This window comes from Scyliorhinus torazame, chromosome 8 (assembly GCF_047496885.1).
Source record: "Scyliorhinus torazame isolate Kashiwa2021f chromosome 8, sScyTor2.1, whole genome shotgun sequence".
Classification (NCBI taxonomy): domain Eukaryota; kingdom Metazoa; phylum Chordata; class Chondrichthyes; order Carcharhiniformes; family Scyliorhinidae; genus Scyliorhinus; species Scyliorhinus torazame.
In genome coordinates, this window is record NC_092714.1 from 189,814,519 (window position 1) to 189,829,969 (window position 15,451).

General features: G+C 47.3%; 1 protein-coding gene across 1 annotated transcript in view; it reads left to right on the forward strand.

Annotated features, from left to right (window-relative positions):
* Positions 1–15,451, forward strand: part of LOC140428898 (zinc finger protein 335-like) — a 267,142-nt gene that overhangs the window by 99,319 nt on the left and 152,372 nt on the right. Inside the window, exons 17-20 of the mRNA XM_072515545.1 lie at positions 9,467–9,688; positions 12,299–12,572; positions 12,961–13,038; positions 13,440–13,691. Of these exons, the coding sequence (XP_072371646.1) occupies positions 9,467–9,688; positions 12,299–12,572; positions 12,961–13,038; positions 13,440–13,691 (826 nt within the window). The remainder of the gene's footprint in view (positions 1–9,466; positions 9,689–12,298; positions 12,573–12,960; positions 13,039–13,439; positions 13,692–15,451) is intronic.

Here is a 15,451-nt window from a genome sequence, read left to right on the forward strand (position 1 = left end):
CGGAACACCGCCAAACAGATGAGACAACGATACTATGCCACCTATATGCATACCAAGAACAGGAAGCTTGAGAAACTCGGCATCACCACCAGCAGCAACCAAGCCTCCCCCGGTACCACAGCAGAAAACAATACAGGGAAATCTATTGTCAACTTGTCGGACTACACCCTTCAACCAGACAAAATAGAAGTCCTCAGCAGTGGGCTCAATTTCTGCACCACCACCAAAATGGACCCCATCAGTCTCGCGGCAGGCACTGAGGAATTCATCAGGCGAATGAGGCTCCGGGTATTCTTAAACAGACCCCAAGAGGCCGACAGCGAATCCAAGGAGATTACCAATGAACCAGAACAGAAGGCCGAAAGATCTGTGGTGCAGCAATGAACGGACATCGCGTGACAATCACCAGGCAGGAATGTTCCCCTCCAGTCGGGGAACACTTCAGCAGTCAAGGGCATTCAGCCTCTGATCTCCGGGTAAGCATTCTCCAAGGCGGCCTTCCGAACACACGACAACGCAGAATCGCCGAGCAGAAGCTTATAGCCAAGTTCCGCACACATGAGTGCGGCCTCAACCGGGACCTGGGATTTATGTCGCTTTACCTTCACCCCCCCCCCACCATCTGGCCTGGGCTTGCAAAATCCTACCAACTGTCCTGGCTTGAGACAATTCACACCTCTTTAACCTGGGGTTACCCCTATCTCTGGATCTGTAAAGACTTAATTAACTGCAAATGCTCGCATTCTAAGCATTGTCTTGCATCTTTGAATTTGTCTATATATATATATGTTTCTGGAACATACCTCTTCATTCACCTGAGGAAGGAGCAGTGCTCCGAAAGCTAGTGTTTGAAACAAACCTGTTGGACTTTAACCTGCTGTTATAAGACTTCTCATTGTGCTCACCCCAGTCCAACGCCGGCATCTCCACATCATTTTTCAAACATGCATGCATCAATAATGCAAGGTTGGTACTACATTGCATTTCAATGTAGCTATGAACTTTTTACATGAATTGAGTCTGTACTCAATATGCACTGAGGTAGTGTGGTACATCGTCAACAAGTCATCAGTTCATTCGATCAGATTTTTGACTGGTTGAACCACCTTCGTTGCCTGACGTGGTCTCTTTTTCTGTGCTTGTGGTGTCGATTTCTTGTCTCCATTGCCCGAAAAACCGGTTTGCTTTCTGGTTTTGGAGCAAGTACCAACTCTTCCAAATTGTTGGAATGCTGCTCCTTTTCTTCTTGGCGTTGTGCCTTCATACGCAAACTTTGTATGGCCTACACACACATGTGTGTGCTATCATGAATGGTAGAGTTTCTTCACACAATGTTCTGCAGTCCATTGCTCGGTAGCTATCTGGATTGCTTACTGCATGGTTTGTCAAGTATGACTGCAGGTCCAAACACTTTGTTTCCATTGAATTGCAATACGTTGGCTCGTTGTTTTTGGTTTCAAAGTCGTACCGTTGTGCGAATTCTGTTGTTCTGTAGCGCATCTTTGTATTCTCAAAATCAGTTCCTTTTGGCTTATCTGATTCATTTTTGAACTTTTAAATATCAGTTCCCTTTGGATTATCTGACGTATCTTTGAGTTTTTCTGACGTATCTTTGAGCACATTGTGCTTCTCATCTGGAGTCAACTTCTCCAAGATGTCTTCGTTGGCTGTTGACAATTGATGTGCTCAACTAATTTGTTCACTGTTGCACTCTCATTGTCAGCCTCTGTACAGTCCAGCTGAGAACTGTCAGTCGCGCCGTTGTCCTGCACAGCTTGTACGCTATTTGTGATCATCACGCCACTCCTGGTACCATGTGAAGTTATTTGTTGAGTTTCTCGGAATGGATTAAAGTTTTAGTGTAGCCAAAGAATATCAAGCTATGTTATCAAACTAAGCTAGTTAGTTTATTTACACTACACATTATGATTCAAACACATTACAAGGGATTAACTAATAAATATGACTATACTATATCTATGCTACAGAACTCTATACTACTGATCTACCTTAACTCACACCTATCCTAAGTATCTTCTTACACCTTCTCCCAGAAGTCTAAGGCATTTCCTTTTATAGGTCTGCTCTCCAGCTCCATCTGGTTGTAAAATAAAGTATCACATTAACTCTTATACGTGCCAGACATTACACATAATGTCACATGATTTAAAAAAGAACACTTGCTTGAGAATATGTTGGACACCCAAGATGCTCTGCTGTGTCCTCGAGAGGCAGAAAGCAATCATACAGGCTAACTGCACCAGATTTATACACCGATGAAGCAAGGACAAAATAGCCACATTTGCATTTGTGCAGAACCTTTTCCAATCTGGAGGAACCCTAAAGCATTTTACAGCCAATTAAGTAAAGGTAAAGTCGCCGTAGTCCCAGATGACCATCGGCTGCTTTCTGCTTTTGAGGGTGAGAGCTCACTGGTGGTGATTTAACCTGACGGTCACCACATCTTAGGCGAGGGCCAAGGTCAAAAAAACAAGTCTTCATGAACATTCAGCTGTTACAGGAATTGAACCTATGTTGCTCTGCATCACAAACCAGCTGTCTAGCCATGTGAGCTAAATTTGTCCCCAATTAATTGTTTAAGAAGTGTAACCCCTGTTGTGCACGGTACTGCAACAGTCAATTCAGACACAATGTGTGCCTAAAAGTAACTAAGTAATGTCCAGATTTTTTTGTTTAGTGATGTTACTTGATGGAAAGATATTGGCCAGTACACACAGTGCAAACACAGCACCTGATGACATCCAAAGCGTGTGAACCAGTTTGATTGTTTTAATAGAAAGGATCAATCTGGGAATTCTTGCAGCTTTTATTTGTAACTTCCTGGTAATACAAGCTGTGCTGCTCGACAGTTCTTTTTCTCTACTCCTTGCAAAATCCAAGTGGAATAGCAGACTGTAGATGGCAGGACATGGAAAGCTGCAAGTATCGTTTTTTTGTGAAGATTTTACTCTCTGCCGCTTCCAGCAACTTGTCAGCTTAGTGAAACAATCTGATGAAGGCTTGAGGTTGACGGCCTACTCTGCACATTCCCAGACATTCACATTTAACCACAGCTAGAAATTAGAACTCCAACCATGGCAACTCTGCAATGACAAATATATTTCACTGAGATGCGGACAATGTGCTGTTTCCAGAACGCTCTGCTTTTATTTGATTCCCAACACCCTATCTTTTTCTTTTCATTTGTTAGTATGTATCAGAGAGGGATGTATTTAGATTTCATGCGATCAGACACATTTTAAAAGGAAGGGGCTCGGTTTCACCCGAGTCAGAAGGTTGAAGGTTCAAGTTCCACCCCAGAGGCCTGAGCACATAATTGAGGCTGTTTCTCCCAGTACAAAGGGAGTGCTGCACTGTCAGAGGTGCCATCTTTCAGATAAATCTTAAATATAGGTCCCATTTTCTTGGGAATAAATAAAAGATCACTTGGCAGTACTTATCAGGGGAGTTCTCCCCAGTGCCTTGTGTCATAATATACACATCAGTATATGATGGTGCAGAGACACACACTGACTGACACACTGCAAGACCAATCAACACACACAACACAGCAGCCAATCACCAGTTAGGACACGGTCACTATAAAGACAGAAGGCACCAGTTTTCCCACTCATTCGGGGTGCAGCCTCTGAGACAGAGCCTGCAGTCAGTAGCACAAACATCCACCATGTGCTAGCAGTATAGGCTGGTCAGGTTAGGCATAGGTCTTCAGTCAATCTAACATAGTGTCGACCCACAGTGCAAGTATGTGACCCACAGTGCAAGTATGTTTAACAGCTCTTAGTTAAATAAAATAGAGTTGTACTATTACAAGTGTTGGTAGCCTGTCTATATTACTGCTAAGGTAAACATAGTCTCCACAGATCTTGAGTACCCAATACATCATGGTACCAGTATATGATGTTAGAGTTTAATAGACCTACCTTCAAGTGATCTGCCTTCGATCAGCCATCTGGTAGTATGGACAGCGTCCACCCTCCCCCGCCGCTCCGCATCACCGGTAACCTCGGTGCGAACTGGAAAATCTTTAAACAACGATTCCAGCTATACCTCAAAGCTACAGACCTGGAAGCTGCCTCAGACACCAGGAAAATTGCTCTCTTCCTTTCCACGGCCGGGGACCACGCCATCCATATCTTCAACTCTCTCACTTTTGCTGAAGGTGAAGACAAGTTCAAGACAGTCCTGATCAAATTCGATAGTCACTGTGACATCGAGGTAAATGTAAGTTTTGAGCGCTATGTCTTTCAACAGCGTCTGGAGGGTAAGGATGAACCCTTTCAATCTTTCCTCACCCACCTTCGCATCCTCGCGCAGTTTTGCAATTACGGCTCCACCTCCGACTCGATGATCCGTGACCAGATCGTTTTCGGTGTGCAATCGGACCCCCTACGCCAGCAGCTCCTCCAGGTTAAACAGCTCACCCTTGCGATAGCCATCGAGACCTGCGTTCTGCATGAACACGACACTAACCGATACTCGCACATTTAAGCGGCTGAAACGGCGCGGCAAGGTCCCCACGAGGCAGAGCAGGTGCAAGCCATTAAACAACTCCAGGGCCTAAGCCTGGATGAGGGCGGCCATTTCGCGGGCTCCCGCGCATGCGCGCACTGACCGAGGGGACGGCGAGGCCGAAGACCGCACTGCGCATGCACGCACTATGTATGACCGCACCGCGCATGCGTGGTGGCGTACCGAACATTCTGACGTCACGACGTGCGGCAACTGTGGCTCCGCCCACTTAAAGTGGCAATGTCCTGCAAACTCCCGACGCTGTCTCCAATGTGGCAAGCTTGGCCACTATGCAGCCCTGCTCAACCTACTACCTCTCGTCACTCCAACCAGCCACGCAGGGATGTCCGAACCATCCAGTCACCGATTCCGACTTCGACTTGATTCCGGACCTTGACACCGAGGACCCTAAAGCACCATTTCGGGTGGGCATCATCACCAAACACATGATGCTCCAGAAGACAAAAGCCACGTCTCTCCCAATATTCAGCATTGATCCGGGCGACAAGTGGTGTGCCACCCTCACGGTCAACCAATCCCACATCCGATTCCATCTGGACACCGGCGCTTCAGCCAATCTCATTGCGCGGTCTGACCTCAAGCTTCCATGTCAAGCCTACCATCCTGCCATCCGCATGCCAGCTTCTGGACTATAATGGTAATGCCATTGCTGCCAGTGGCTCTTGCCAGCTTGAAGTGTTGCACCGGTCATTAAAGGCTAACCTGCCATTCGAAATAGTGGGATCCACTAAAGCCTCCCTGCTTGGTGCTCAGGCGTGCAAACTTCTAAACCTTGTCCAAAGAGTTCACTCCCTGTCACCCGCTGACGCTTCCGCATCTCAGGACGCTGACTTTCGGACACAGCTGAACGCCATCATCACCCGAAACCACGGTGTATTCAACGGCATGGGCACACTCCCATACACTTATAAAATCTTGTTAAAACCAAATGCCACGCCTGTGGTGCATGCACCTTGCAGGGTACCAGCACCCCTCAAGGACAGCCTCAAGCAGCAGCTGCAGGACCTCCAGGACCAGGGCGTAATTTCGAAAGTTACAGAACCGCCTGACTGGGTCAGCTCTATAGTGTGCGTGAAAAAACCATCCGGCGAATTACGCTTATGTATTGATCCCAAGGACCTCAACCGCAATATTATGAGAGAACACTATCCCATTCCAAAGCGCGAAGAACTCGCCTGCGAGATGGCTCGTGCCAAATTTTTCACCAAGCTAGACGCATCCAAGGGGTTCTGGCAGATCCAACTCGACGCATTCCGTCGGAAGCTCTGCACCTTTAACACCCCATTTGGCCGGTATTGCTACAACCGGATGCCGTTTGGCATCATCTCTGCATCGGAAGTGTTCCACAGAATAATGGAGCAGATGATGGAAGGTATCGAAGGGGTTCACGTATATGTGAACGACATCATCGTCTGGTCTACCACCCCGCAGGAGCACATTGATCGCCTCCAGCGCGTCTTCCGATGAATCCATGAGCATGGCCTCCACCTCAACAGGGCCAAATGCTCCTTTGGTCAAACGGAACTTAAATTCCTTGGAGACCACATTTCAGTTTGGCGTGCAGCCGGATGCTGACAAGGTATCAGCCATTAAGGCATGAAGACACCGGAGGACAAGAAGGCGGTCCTCTGCTTCCTGGGCATGGTCAATTTCCTGGGGAAATTCATTCCTATCCTCGCCTTCCACACCACGTCTCTCAGGAACCTGGTTAAGAAGACGACCGAATTCCAATGGCTCCCCGCCCACGAACAAGAAAGGCGCGAACTCGGGAAGAAGCTGACCAAGGCCCTGGTGTTGGCATTTTTCGATCCGGCCAAAGAAACCAAGATCTGCACAGATGCCAGTCAGTCCGGCATTGGAGCAGTGCTCCTTCAACGTGACGCCGCCTCCTCATGGGCTCCTGTCGCATACGCGTCCCGTGCAATGACGCCCACCGAACAGCGCTATGTGCAAATTGAAAAAGAGTGCCTGGGCCTTCTTACCGGAGTCGCCAAATTCAATGACTATGTCTATGGACTCCAAAAGTTCACAGTCGAGACAGACCACAGGCCACTGGTCAATATCATTCAAAAAGACCTTAACGACATGACACCGCGACTACAGCGCATTCTCCTTAAACTCAGGCGGTACGACTTTGAACTCGTCTACATCCCGGGTAAGGAGCTCATCGTCACTGATGCACTCTCCCGATCTGTCACCACACCCTGCGACCCAGCGTGCTTCGTGTGCCAGATTGATGCTTAGGTGGCATTCGCTGCATCCAATCTGCCCGCCACGGACGAACGACTCATCTAGATTCATCGTGAGACGGCCAATGATCCCCTGCTCCAACGTGTCATGCGCCACCTGACAGACGGGTGGCTCAAGGACCAATGCCCTCAATTCTATAACAAGGTGGCAGATGGAATTCTACTAAAGCTGGACAGGATCGCCATTCTGCACAGCATGCAAAACCTCGTCTTTGAGCAGCTCCATGAGGGCCATCTGGGAGTGGAGAAATTCCGCCGACGGGCCCGTGAGGCAGTGTACTGGCCTGGAATCAACGAGGACATTGCCACCGCCGTTCTTAACTGCCCAACATGCCAGCGTTTCCAGCCTGCTCAGCCAAGGGAGACCTTACAACCCCATGAGTTGGCCACATCCCCCTGGACCAAGGTGGGCATCGACCTGTTCCATGCACTTGGCCGGGACTACGTTCTCATAGTGGACTATTTCTCAAACTAACCGGAGGTAGATAGGCTACATGACCTCACCTCAACTGCGGTCATCCGTGCGTGCAAGGAAACCTTCGCTCGCTATGGCATCCCGCTCACCAGTCATGTCCGACAATGGCCCGTGTTTTGCCAGTCAGGAGTGGTCCAATTTTGCCAAACGGTACAACTTCACACATGTCATGTTCAGTCCCCATTACCCCCAATCCAATGGCAAAGCTGAAAAGGGGGTGCACATTGTCAAAGGACTCCTGTGCAAGGCGGCCGATGCAGGATCCAATTTTTACCTCGCCCTGCTTGCTTACAGGTCATCTCCATTGTCCACCGGCCTGTCACCGGCTCAATTGTTGATTAATCGCACGCTGCGGACGACGGTGCCGGCCATTCGTGTCCCGGACTTGGACAACCTTCCGGTCCTTCGTCGAATGCTGTTGTCTCGGGCCCAACACAAATCGGCGTACGACGCCCGCGCCACGGATCTCCCTGCTCTGGCTCCTGATGATGAGGCCTGTGTCCAACTTCCCGATGGTGGTTGGTCCGCCACCGCTGTGGTGCTCAGACAAGTGGCCTCCAGGTCATTTTTGGTTTGTCTACAAGACGGCTCTCTTCTTCGCGGAAATAGGCGGGCACTACGACTCCGTCCTCGCTCGCCACCAGATCATCATGTCCTGCCTCGCCGTCACGACGAACCCGTCACGGACTTTGCAGATCTCCCTTTCGTTCTGCCACCCTCTGAGTCTTGACACAGTCCCGCCCATTCCAGAACAGGCAGCCCCTGACCCACCCTTAAGGCGGTCAACCAGAATTCGTCGCCCACCTCCGAGACTGAATTTATGAACTGCCTGAATTCATGGACTCTTTGAACTCATGAACTGATTGTTTCGTTACCCTGTTTGATTAACTCACTGGTTTGTACATACTGTTGGTCTAGTTATATTTTGTGTTACATACACAGTCCATCTGCACTAGACACCTTCCAATGTAAATATCTTCGAGTTTCTGTACAAAGTCCTGTAAATATGCTCGCATGTGCCACACATAGTTAGGAACATTCGCATACTACATTATTTATTGCCACAAGCACATTTTTTTTAGAAAAGGGGGATGTCATAATATACACATCAGTATATGATGGTGCAGAGACACACACTGACTGACACACTGCAAGACCAATCAACACACACAACACAGCAGCCAATCACCAGTTAGGGCACGGTCACTATAAAGACAGAAGTCACCAGTTTTCCCGCTCATTCGGGGTGCAGCCTCTGAGACAGAGCCCGCAGTCAGTAGCACAAACATCCACCATGTGCTAACAGTATAGGCTGGTCAGGTTAGGCATAGGTCTTCAGTCAATCTAACATAGTGTCGACCCACAGTGCAAGTATGTTTAACAGCTCTTAGTTAAATAAAATAGAGTTGTACTGTTAAATAAAATAGAGTTGTACTATTACAAGTGTTGGTAGCCTGTCTGTGTTACTGCTAAGGTAAATGCAGTCTCCACAGATCCAGAGTACCCAACCCATCATCTTGGACAATATGTACCCCTGGACCAACATCATGAACATCACTGGTCATTTCTCATTGCTGTTTGGAGGAGTCATGCTATGTACAATTGGCCGGCTGCATTTTCCTACAGTGTAACAGTGACTGTGTTTCAAGTACTTAATTGGCTGTTGTATTCTTTGGGATGTCCAGAGTGCGTGAAAACGTATGAGCTTTTGATTGGCTGAAGGAGAAAATGGCCTGTCAAGCATGTACACACCTTGCACTCCCACCCGTCGTTTTGGATCAAAGAGGAAATTATTTTTAAGTTATGGTTTGAAAAGCCAGATTTAGTTGGGTGCAAAAACCAAACCAAGTTGAGAAAGTGAAAGGAGAGATGGTTAACCAGGTAATCAGAATGGAACCAGTTTAAAAGTTCCTATTTTACAAATCTAGGTTTGATATTTGAATACTGATTTGTTTTGATGGTGTTTTTTGAATTGAAAACATTCAAAGTCGGTCAATCAAAGGGGCACTGGAAATTTGCAGCAGCAGCTTCGGAGTTGAGCATAAAGAAGAACCTTTCTGGCACGACTTTATTTATATTGTAAAGACCGAATTCTGTGGACATTACCACAGTAACATTTCCTATTTAAAAACAGCCTGTCTAACCCTGCCCTGTGTTTTTTTTCTTATTGTAGACCTTTTTGTAACAGACAGGTGACATGATGGAGCTGGAGGAGAACGCAGTACAGAGCAGCAGTGATGCTGCTCCCTCGGGGCATGAGGAACCTTCGGAGAGTGGCATGGCAGTGGAGACATCCGAAGCTGTATCTGCAGACAGCAGCGACACAGTAACCACCCTTGGCATGGCATCCGAGGCCGACAACGGCTCCTGTGTTGACTCTGGTGTGGGCCAGAGCTCTGAACAATCTATGGTATGGAGCTGTCAATAGGCCTTGCGCCTTGGGGCAATGTGTCAACAGCAAAAGTCACAATCCAGCAAAATGATAGAAATTAAAAAGATAGTTGCATGTTTTGCATACCACGAGATTAATTTGAAATGCAAGAACACAAGAAATAGGAGTAGAATATATAGCCCTTCGAGTCTGTTCTGCTGTTCAATACAATTATGGCTGGATGGTGATGGCTAGCACGAGGGGACATAGCTTTAAATTAAGGGGAGATAGATAAAGGACAGATGTCAGAGGTAGGTTCTTTACTCCGAGAGTAGTAAGGGTGTGGAATGCCCTGCCTGCAACAGTAGTGGACTCGCCAACATTAAGGGCATTTAAATGGTCATTGGATAAACATATGGATGATAAGGGAATAGTGTAGATGGGCTTCAGATTGGTTTCACAGGTCGGCGCAACATCGATGGCCGAAGGGCCTGTAATGTTCTAATGATCTTGGGCTTCACCTCCATTTCCCCACCAGCTCCCCAGATTCCTCTTTACGTCCACACAAGAGCTTGGTGGAATGTTAAATTTTCCAAACTCAAGTGAACTGTGGCGATGGAGCTGACTAAATTCTCAGGATGGACATCCGTACGTTCATTTGATGTTTGAGGCGAATTAGCCATATTCCATTCGTCATGAGTGCCTGGTTTACAGTCCTCTAAAGTACCCATAAAGAGGAAATTCACAATCACCTTGACATACTTCACAGTAATCTATTGCATGACTTTTTTTCTCGCTCCTTTAAAATGGAACTTCCAGGCCCAAACAATTTTCTAAATTTACAGGATAATTCAGTAATATACAATGCTAATTCATTTTACGAAGGTAAACAATGTAGAGAACATAGGGCGGGATTCTCTGATCCTGAGGCTAAGTGTTGATGCCGTCATAAATGCCGTTGCGTTTCCCGACGGCATCAACATGGCCTCAGGAGCAGCGATTCTGACCCCTACAGGGGGCCAGCACGGCACTGGAGCGATCCACGCCTCTCCAGCTGCCGATACCGACGTCAGATGGGCGCCGCGGGTATGCGCAGTGGGACTGGTGCGATTGCCGCGCATGTGCGGTGGCTTCCTTCTCCGCGCCAGCCCCGACGCAACAAGGCGTAGGGCTACAGGGGCCGGCGCGAAAGAAAGGAGGCCCCCAGCCTGAGAGGCCGGCACGCCGATCAGTAGGCCCCGATCGCGGGCCAGGCCACAGTGGAGGCCTCCCCAGGGTCAGCCCCCCCCCTCCCACAGGCCGCCCCCGGATCCATTCACACCGAGGTCCCGCCGGGTAAGACCAGGTTAGAACGACGCCAGCGGGATTCGGGTTTTTTGTACGGCCACTCGGCCCATCCCGGGCCGAGAATCGCCGGGGCGGCCTCGTAGAGCGGGCCCTGACTGAGGACGTGCCGGCGGCGTGGCGGGATTCGCGGGGCCCCCGGGGATTCTCCGACCCGGCGCGGGCTCAGATAATCCCGCCGTAATGCCTGCAATTTCAGTGAATCATGTGACGATTTAATAACCAATCTTGTAAATTTTACTCTTTACAGATGGGGCACATAATCTGGTTCTCCCTGTTTTAATTTGAATTTGCATTTATGTGGCTTATTTATACAGTGCATTTAATGTAAAAAGAATTTCTAAGATGCTTTACAAAAGCGTGAATCAGAGTGCTCCGAGCCAAAGAGCCAATTAGGTGAGCAAAGATTATGGGTTTTGGAAACCTCTTCAAGGAGGAAAAGGGAGGGGTTCCAGAGCTTGGGCGCATCAACCGTTTGGTGTGTGTGTGTGAGGGAGGGGCGGGAGAGAAAGAGAAGCGTGCTTAATGCAAGGAAGCAAAATTGGGGGAATTTGGGAGACAGTAGGGTGGATTTAAACACAAGAATGATGGTTATAAATTTGTCTCCAGTCCTTCAATGGTTCAATGTAGGTCAAAAAGGGCGGGGTAATGGATAAGCAGAGGGCTAAGACGGGGGTAAAGATGAAGGATGTATGTAGGTATTTTTTGTGATGGAGAGGACACTGAATCATAATCTCAACCTGTGATTAAATAGAATGCCAAAATTGCAAACTGTCTGGCTCAACTCAATTACAGCATGGAAGAGGAATTGATAGTAATAGTATGGTTTTTGTGGCAGGGGTTGAAGACTTCAGTTTTCCTAATACTTAACTGGAGAAGATTACTCTTCATTCCAGACTGAATTTCAGGCAAATGGTCTGACTGCTTTAGATTGTACTGTTAATTGAAATTAGAATCTGCACATCAACATGTTGTCTTTTCTGTAGATGATTATCAATGTTTTTTATAAATTTAAAAATATAAGTTGTGTTTGGACACATTTTGTTCCATGGGCAAAGCTGTCTTAGGAAAATAAATTCTTGACTGTTGGAATACAGATGTATTGGGTTAAGCGGCAATTTTTGTCCCCTTATTTTAATCATGTTGCTAACTCGAAGGGTGGGCAGTGGAGGAATTCTGCAATCAACTTTACAATGGAAAAATGATCCCATTTAGCACCGTGAACTATCTTTGATTTAATTGAATACAAAAAAATTGCTGAAACCATTCATAACCAAAGCATTTCCTTTTGCTGTGAAATTCCAGGAGGTGCTTCCAGAAACCAGTTCCAGCACTGATGTTATTACCATCACGCACCTTCCAGACTCTTCCTCAATTGCTCAGTCCACTATTGTGTCCAGTGTCTCCACAGTCACACAGTCTGTCATGGTGTCTGAATCTGCTCAAGTCTTGGTTCACTCCAGTGTGGCACCTGATGGGACCATGATTGTATCAGACTCCACCGCTTCTACATCTTCCGATCTTGGATCAGCTATCGATAAAATTATAGAATCTACAATTGGACCTGACATTATGCAAAGTAAGTTCCCTTGGAATGTTCCTATTGGAAGACCAAACCTGCTGATTATTTCTCACAATAATATAGCACTTATAAGACATTTCCATGTAAATCGGTTACTGATCAGAAGCAGGGCTTCAATGTAGTTAAAGCTTGTTAAATGGGCGTACCTGGTATTGTCAAATGGTTAACTGATTCTGATTCACGAAAAAAAACCAAAGTAATGAAATAGGGGAAATTAATTTAATGGTTTGGGTATGAAACCCTTCATCAGAGTTGAAAGATTATACCGAAGGTACTGATTTATGTTCTCTGAATCATCTCATTTTTGTACCACATGTTTCATATTTGATAATGAATAAGCCATCTGTGCTCTGTCCTTGGTTGTAATGAGTTGGTACTTTTCCAGGTTGTATTGCTGTAACAAGTGCAGGAGATGAAGGAGCTGAAGTCACTCAGTACCTTGTGCTGCCTTACCCTGATGATGGTAAGAATTTAACTCTGCTGAACTTATCTTTCAGAGGTGCAACAATTTCCGACAAACATCATCATCTGTTTTGTTTTGCTGGGTGGTAATTTTGACATTTTAATCAGTACATTAAATGTAACTTTATCTCTGTTAATATTTCTAGTGTACAGATTGCTGCAGGCCTGCCAATCATTATGTGAAGGTCCAATTTGTTGTAAACTGCTGGAACTTTTCTGTCTAGGTGTACAATGTTATTTTGAATACTGACATTGCTCCTCGCAGCCCATTATTGTATGTGGGTAGTTTGTAGGATATACCTTTGAACAAAGTAATCAGATCACTTGTCCTTGGCGGTTTATTATTTCTACAGTATTTAGTACCCAGCCACCCCTGACTTTTACCCTCTAATGTATTTTTAGGTGGTCATATTGATTCCCAAATGTCCAACTCTCAGATGTCCAGCTCCCAGCTTTCCAACATGTCAGGTGATGGATTGGGAGAAGGGCCGACATCCACTTGTGCCGACCATCTTGAGCAGCATGACTTGTCTAACCTGGAGGACATGATGGAGGTGGTGGTGGTTCAGCAGTTCAAGTGTAAGATGTGTCCATATAAAAGCATCTCAAAAGACAATCTGATCAATCACATGAAGGATCGACATCTCAACATTGGTAATTCTCAATCCAGTGCTCCTAACCCACATATATTATACCATATTAATTCGCTGTCTGTAGCTATAAAAAGCTGTTGTTATTTCCACACAACCTTATGGGCGCGATTCACCGACCACGTTGAGTGCTCTCTCAAGCGCGGTGAGGCCTGTGAATACCAGGAGAAGCCTCTCACGTGCTTCCCAGAAGTCTTCATGCCTCACAGGATCCACCCAAGTCCCGCTAGGCATCTGAATCAGAAACATGCCCACAAGGGGTGTGATCAAACGGCGCTTACCGGTTTTAAACCGACTCTGGCGAGTTCATCCGGGATCCACTGGCATCCCCAGCTAGGCCGCAACCAGGCACAGACATGGACCAGGCGGTCTTCCGGGCCATCGGAGACTCCTGGGTGATCAGGGATAGTGTAGGGTGGCTCCCTGGCCCTCACCTGGTATGTAGGCACCTTGGCACTACCACCCTGACACTGCCAAGGTGCCAGAGTAACACTGCCAGCTGGCAGGAGCACTGCCCAAGTGCCAGGGTGGCGGTGCCAGGGTGGCACTGCCGAGGGTCAGGGCCTGAGAGGGGGGGGCCATGACCATGAAAGGAGGGTGAGGGGGGTTCGATGGATGGCGGTGTGCAGGGCAGGTAAATGAGTCCTCTGGGAGGTGGGGCGGGGGGCCTGAGGAGAGGGGAACTCCAGTGGCCCCATAGCGGGGTGTCCTCACTTGGTGGGGGGGGGGGGTGTAAATGCCCAAGTGTGTGGGGTGACATTACCCATGGGTGTGGGGGACCCACAAGCTCACTTCAAGATCGTGGCACTCTGTCAAAATGGCAGTCCGATCTCTGAGGGAAACGGTGGGAAACCCGCAGGCAGAGCCGGCGGGAAACTCCCTGAAAAACCTGCCACAAATGAGCCTTAAAGGTTTTTGGGAGAATGCTGCACTATACCTCTAAATCGGCGTTTTCTCAACATTTTCCCCACCCCAATCTGTGTTGCTTACTGACCTCATTATACCAGGCACAGTACGATAAAGTCCCGTAACTTCCAGGGCCGTGGCCCAAGTGTTGGAAAATAGAATGGGGGTGGGTGGGGGGGGGGGGGGGGGTGGAGAAAGAGAGATTTCAGCTAGCGCAGACACTATGGGCAGAGTGGCTTCCTTTTGTGCCGTAAAAATTTCTACATCAAAAGACACGCTTGTTGGGTGAATTGGACATTCGGAATTCTCTTTTTTGGGGGAAAATATTTTATTAAGGCACTTATAATTTTAACTTTTTAAACAAAAGGATCCAACAAACACAACAACAAAAAATCACAATAACATAACCATCTCCTCCCAAGCATAAATCCCAACTATCATGGTCCATGTAACTACTCCGTCTCACGGTTCTCCCTTCATTAGCTTTCCTACCCTTATTCGTCACTTCCATGCCGGACATTCTGAATTCTCACTCTGTATACCCGAACAGGCACCGGAATGTGGCAACTTGGGGATTTTCACAGTAACTTCATAGCCGTGTTAATATAAGCCTACTTGTGACACTAATAAAGATTATTATTATTAAATTTTCAAAATATCTGGAGAGGCGGAATATGGAGAGTGAGTTGCTCCTTAGGAGGGCCAGCACAGAAATGTTGGGCCAAATATTCTTCTCCTGTGCTGTAACCATTCTATGATTCTATTGAATCACAGAGAAGCTTGTCAACGAGCTTCAGTGTTGACAAAGCTGCTGTCTGGGCACAAATCACTGTATGTCAACAGGTGGCTCTCGATTTG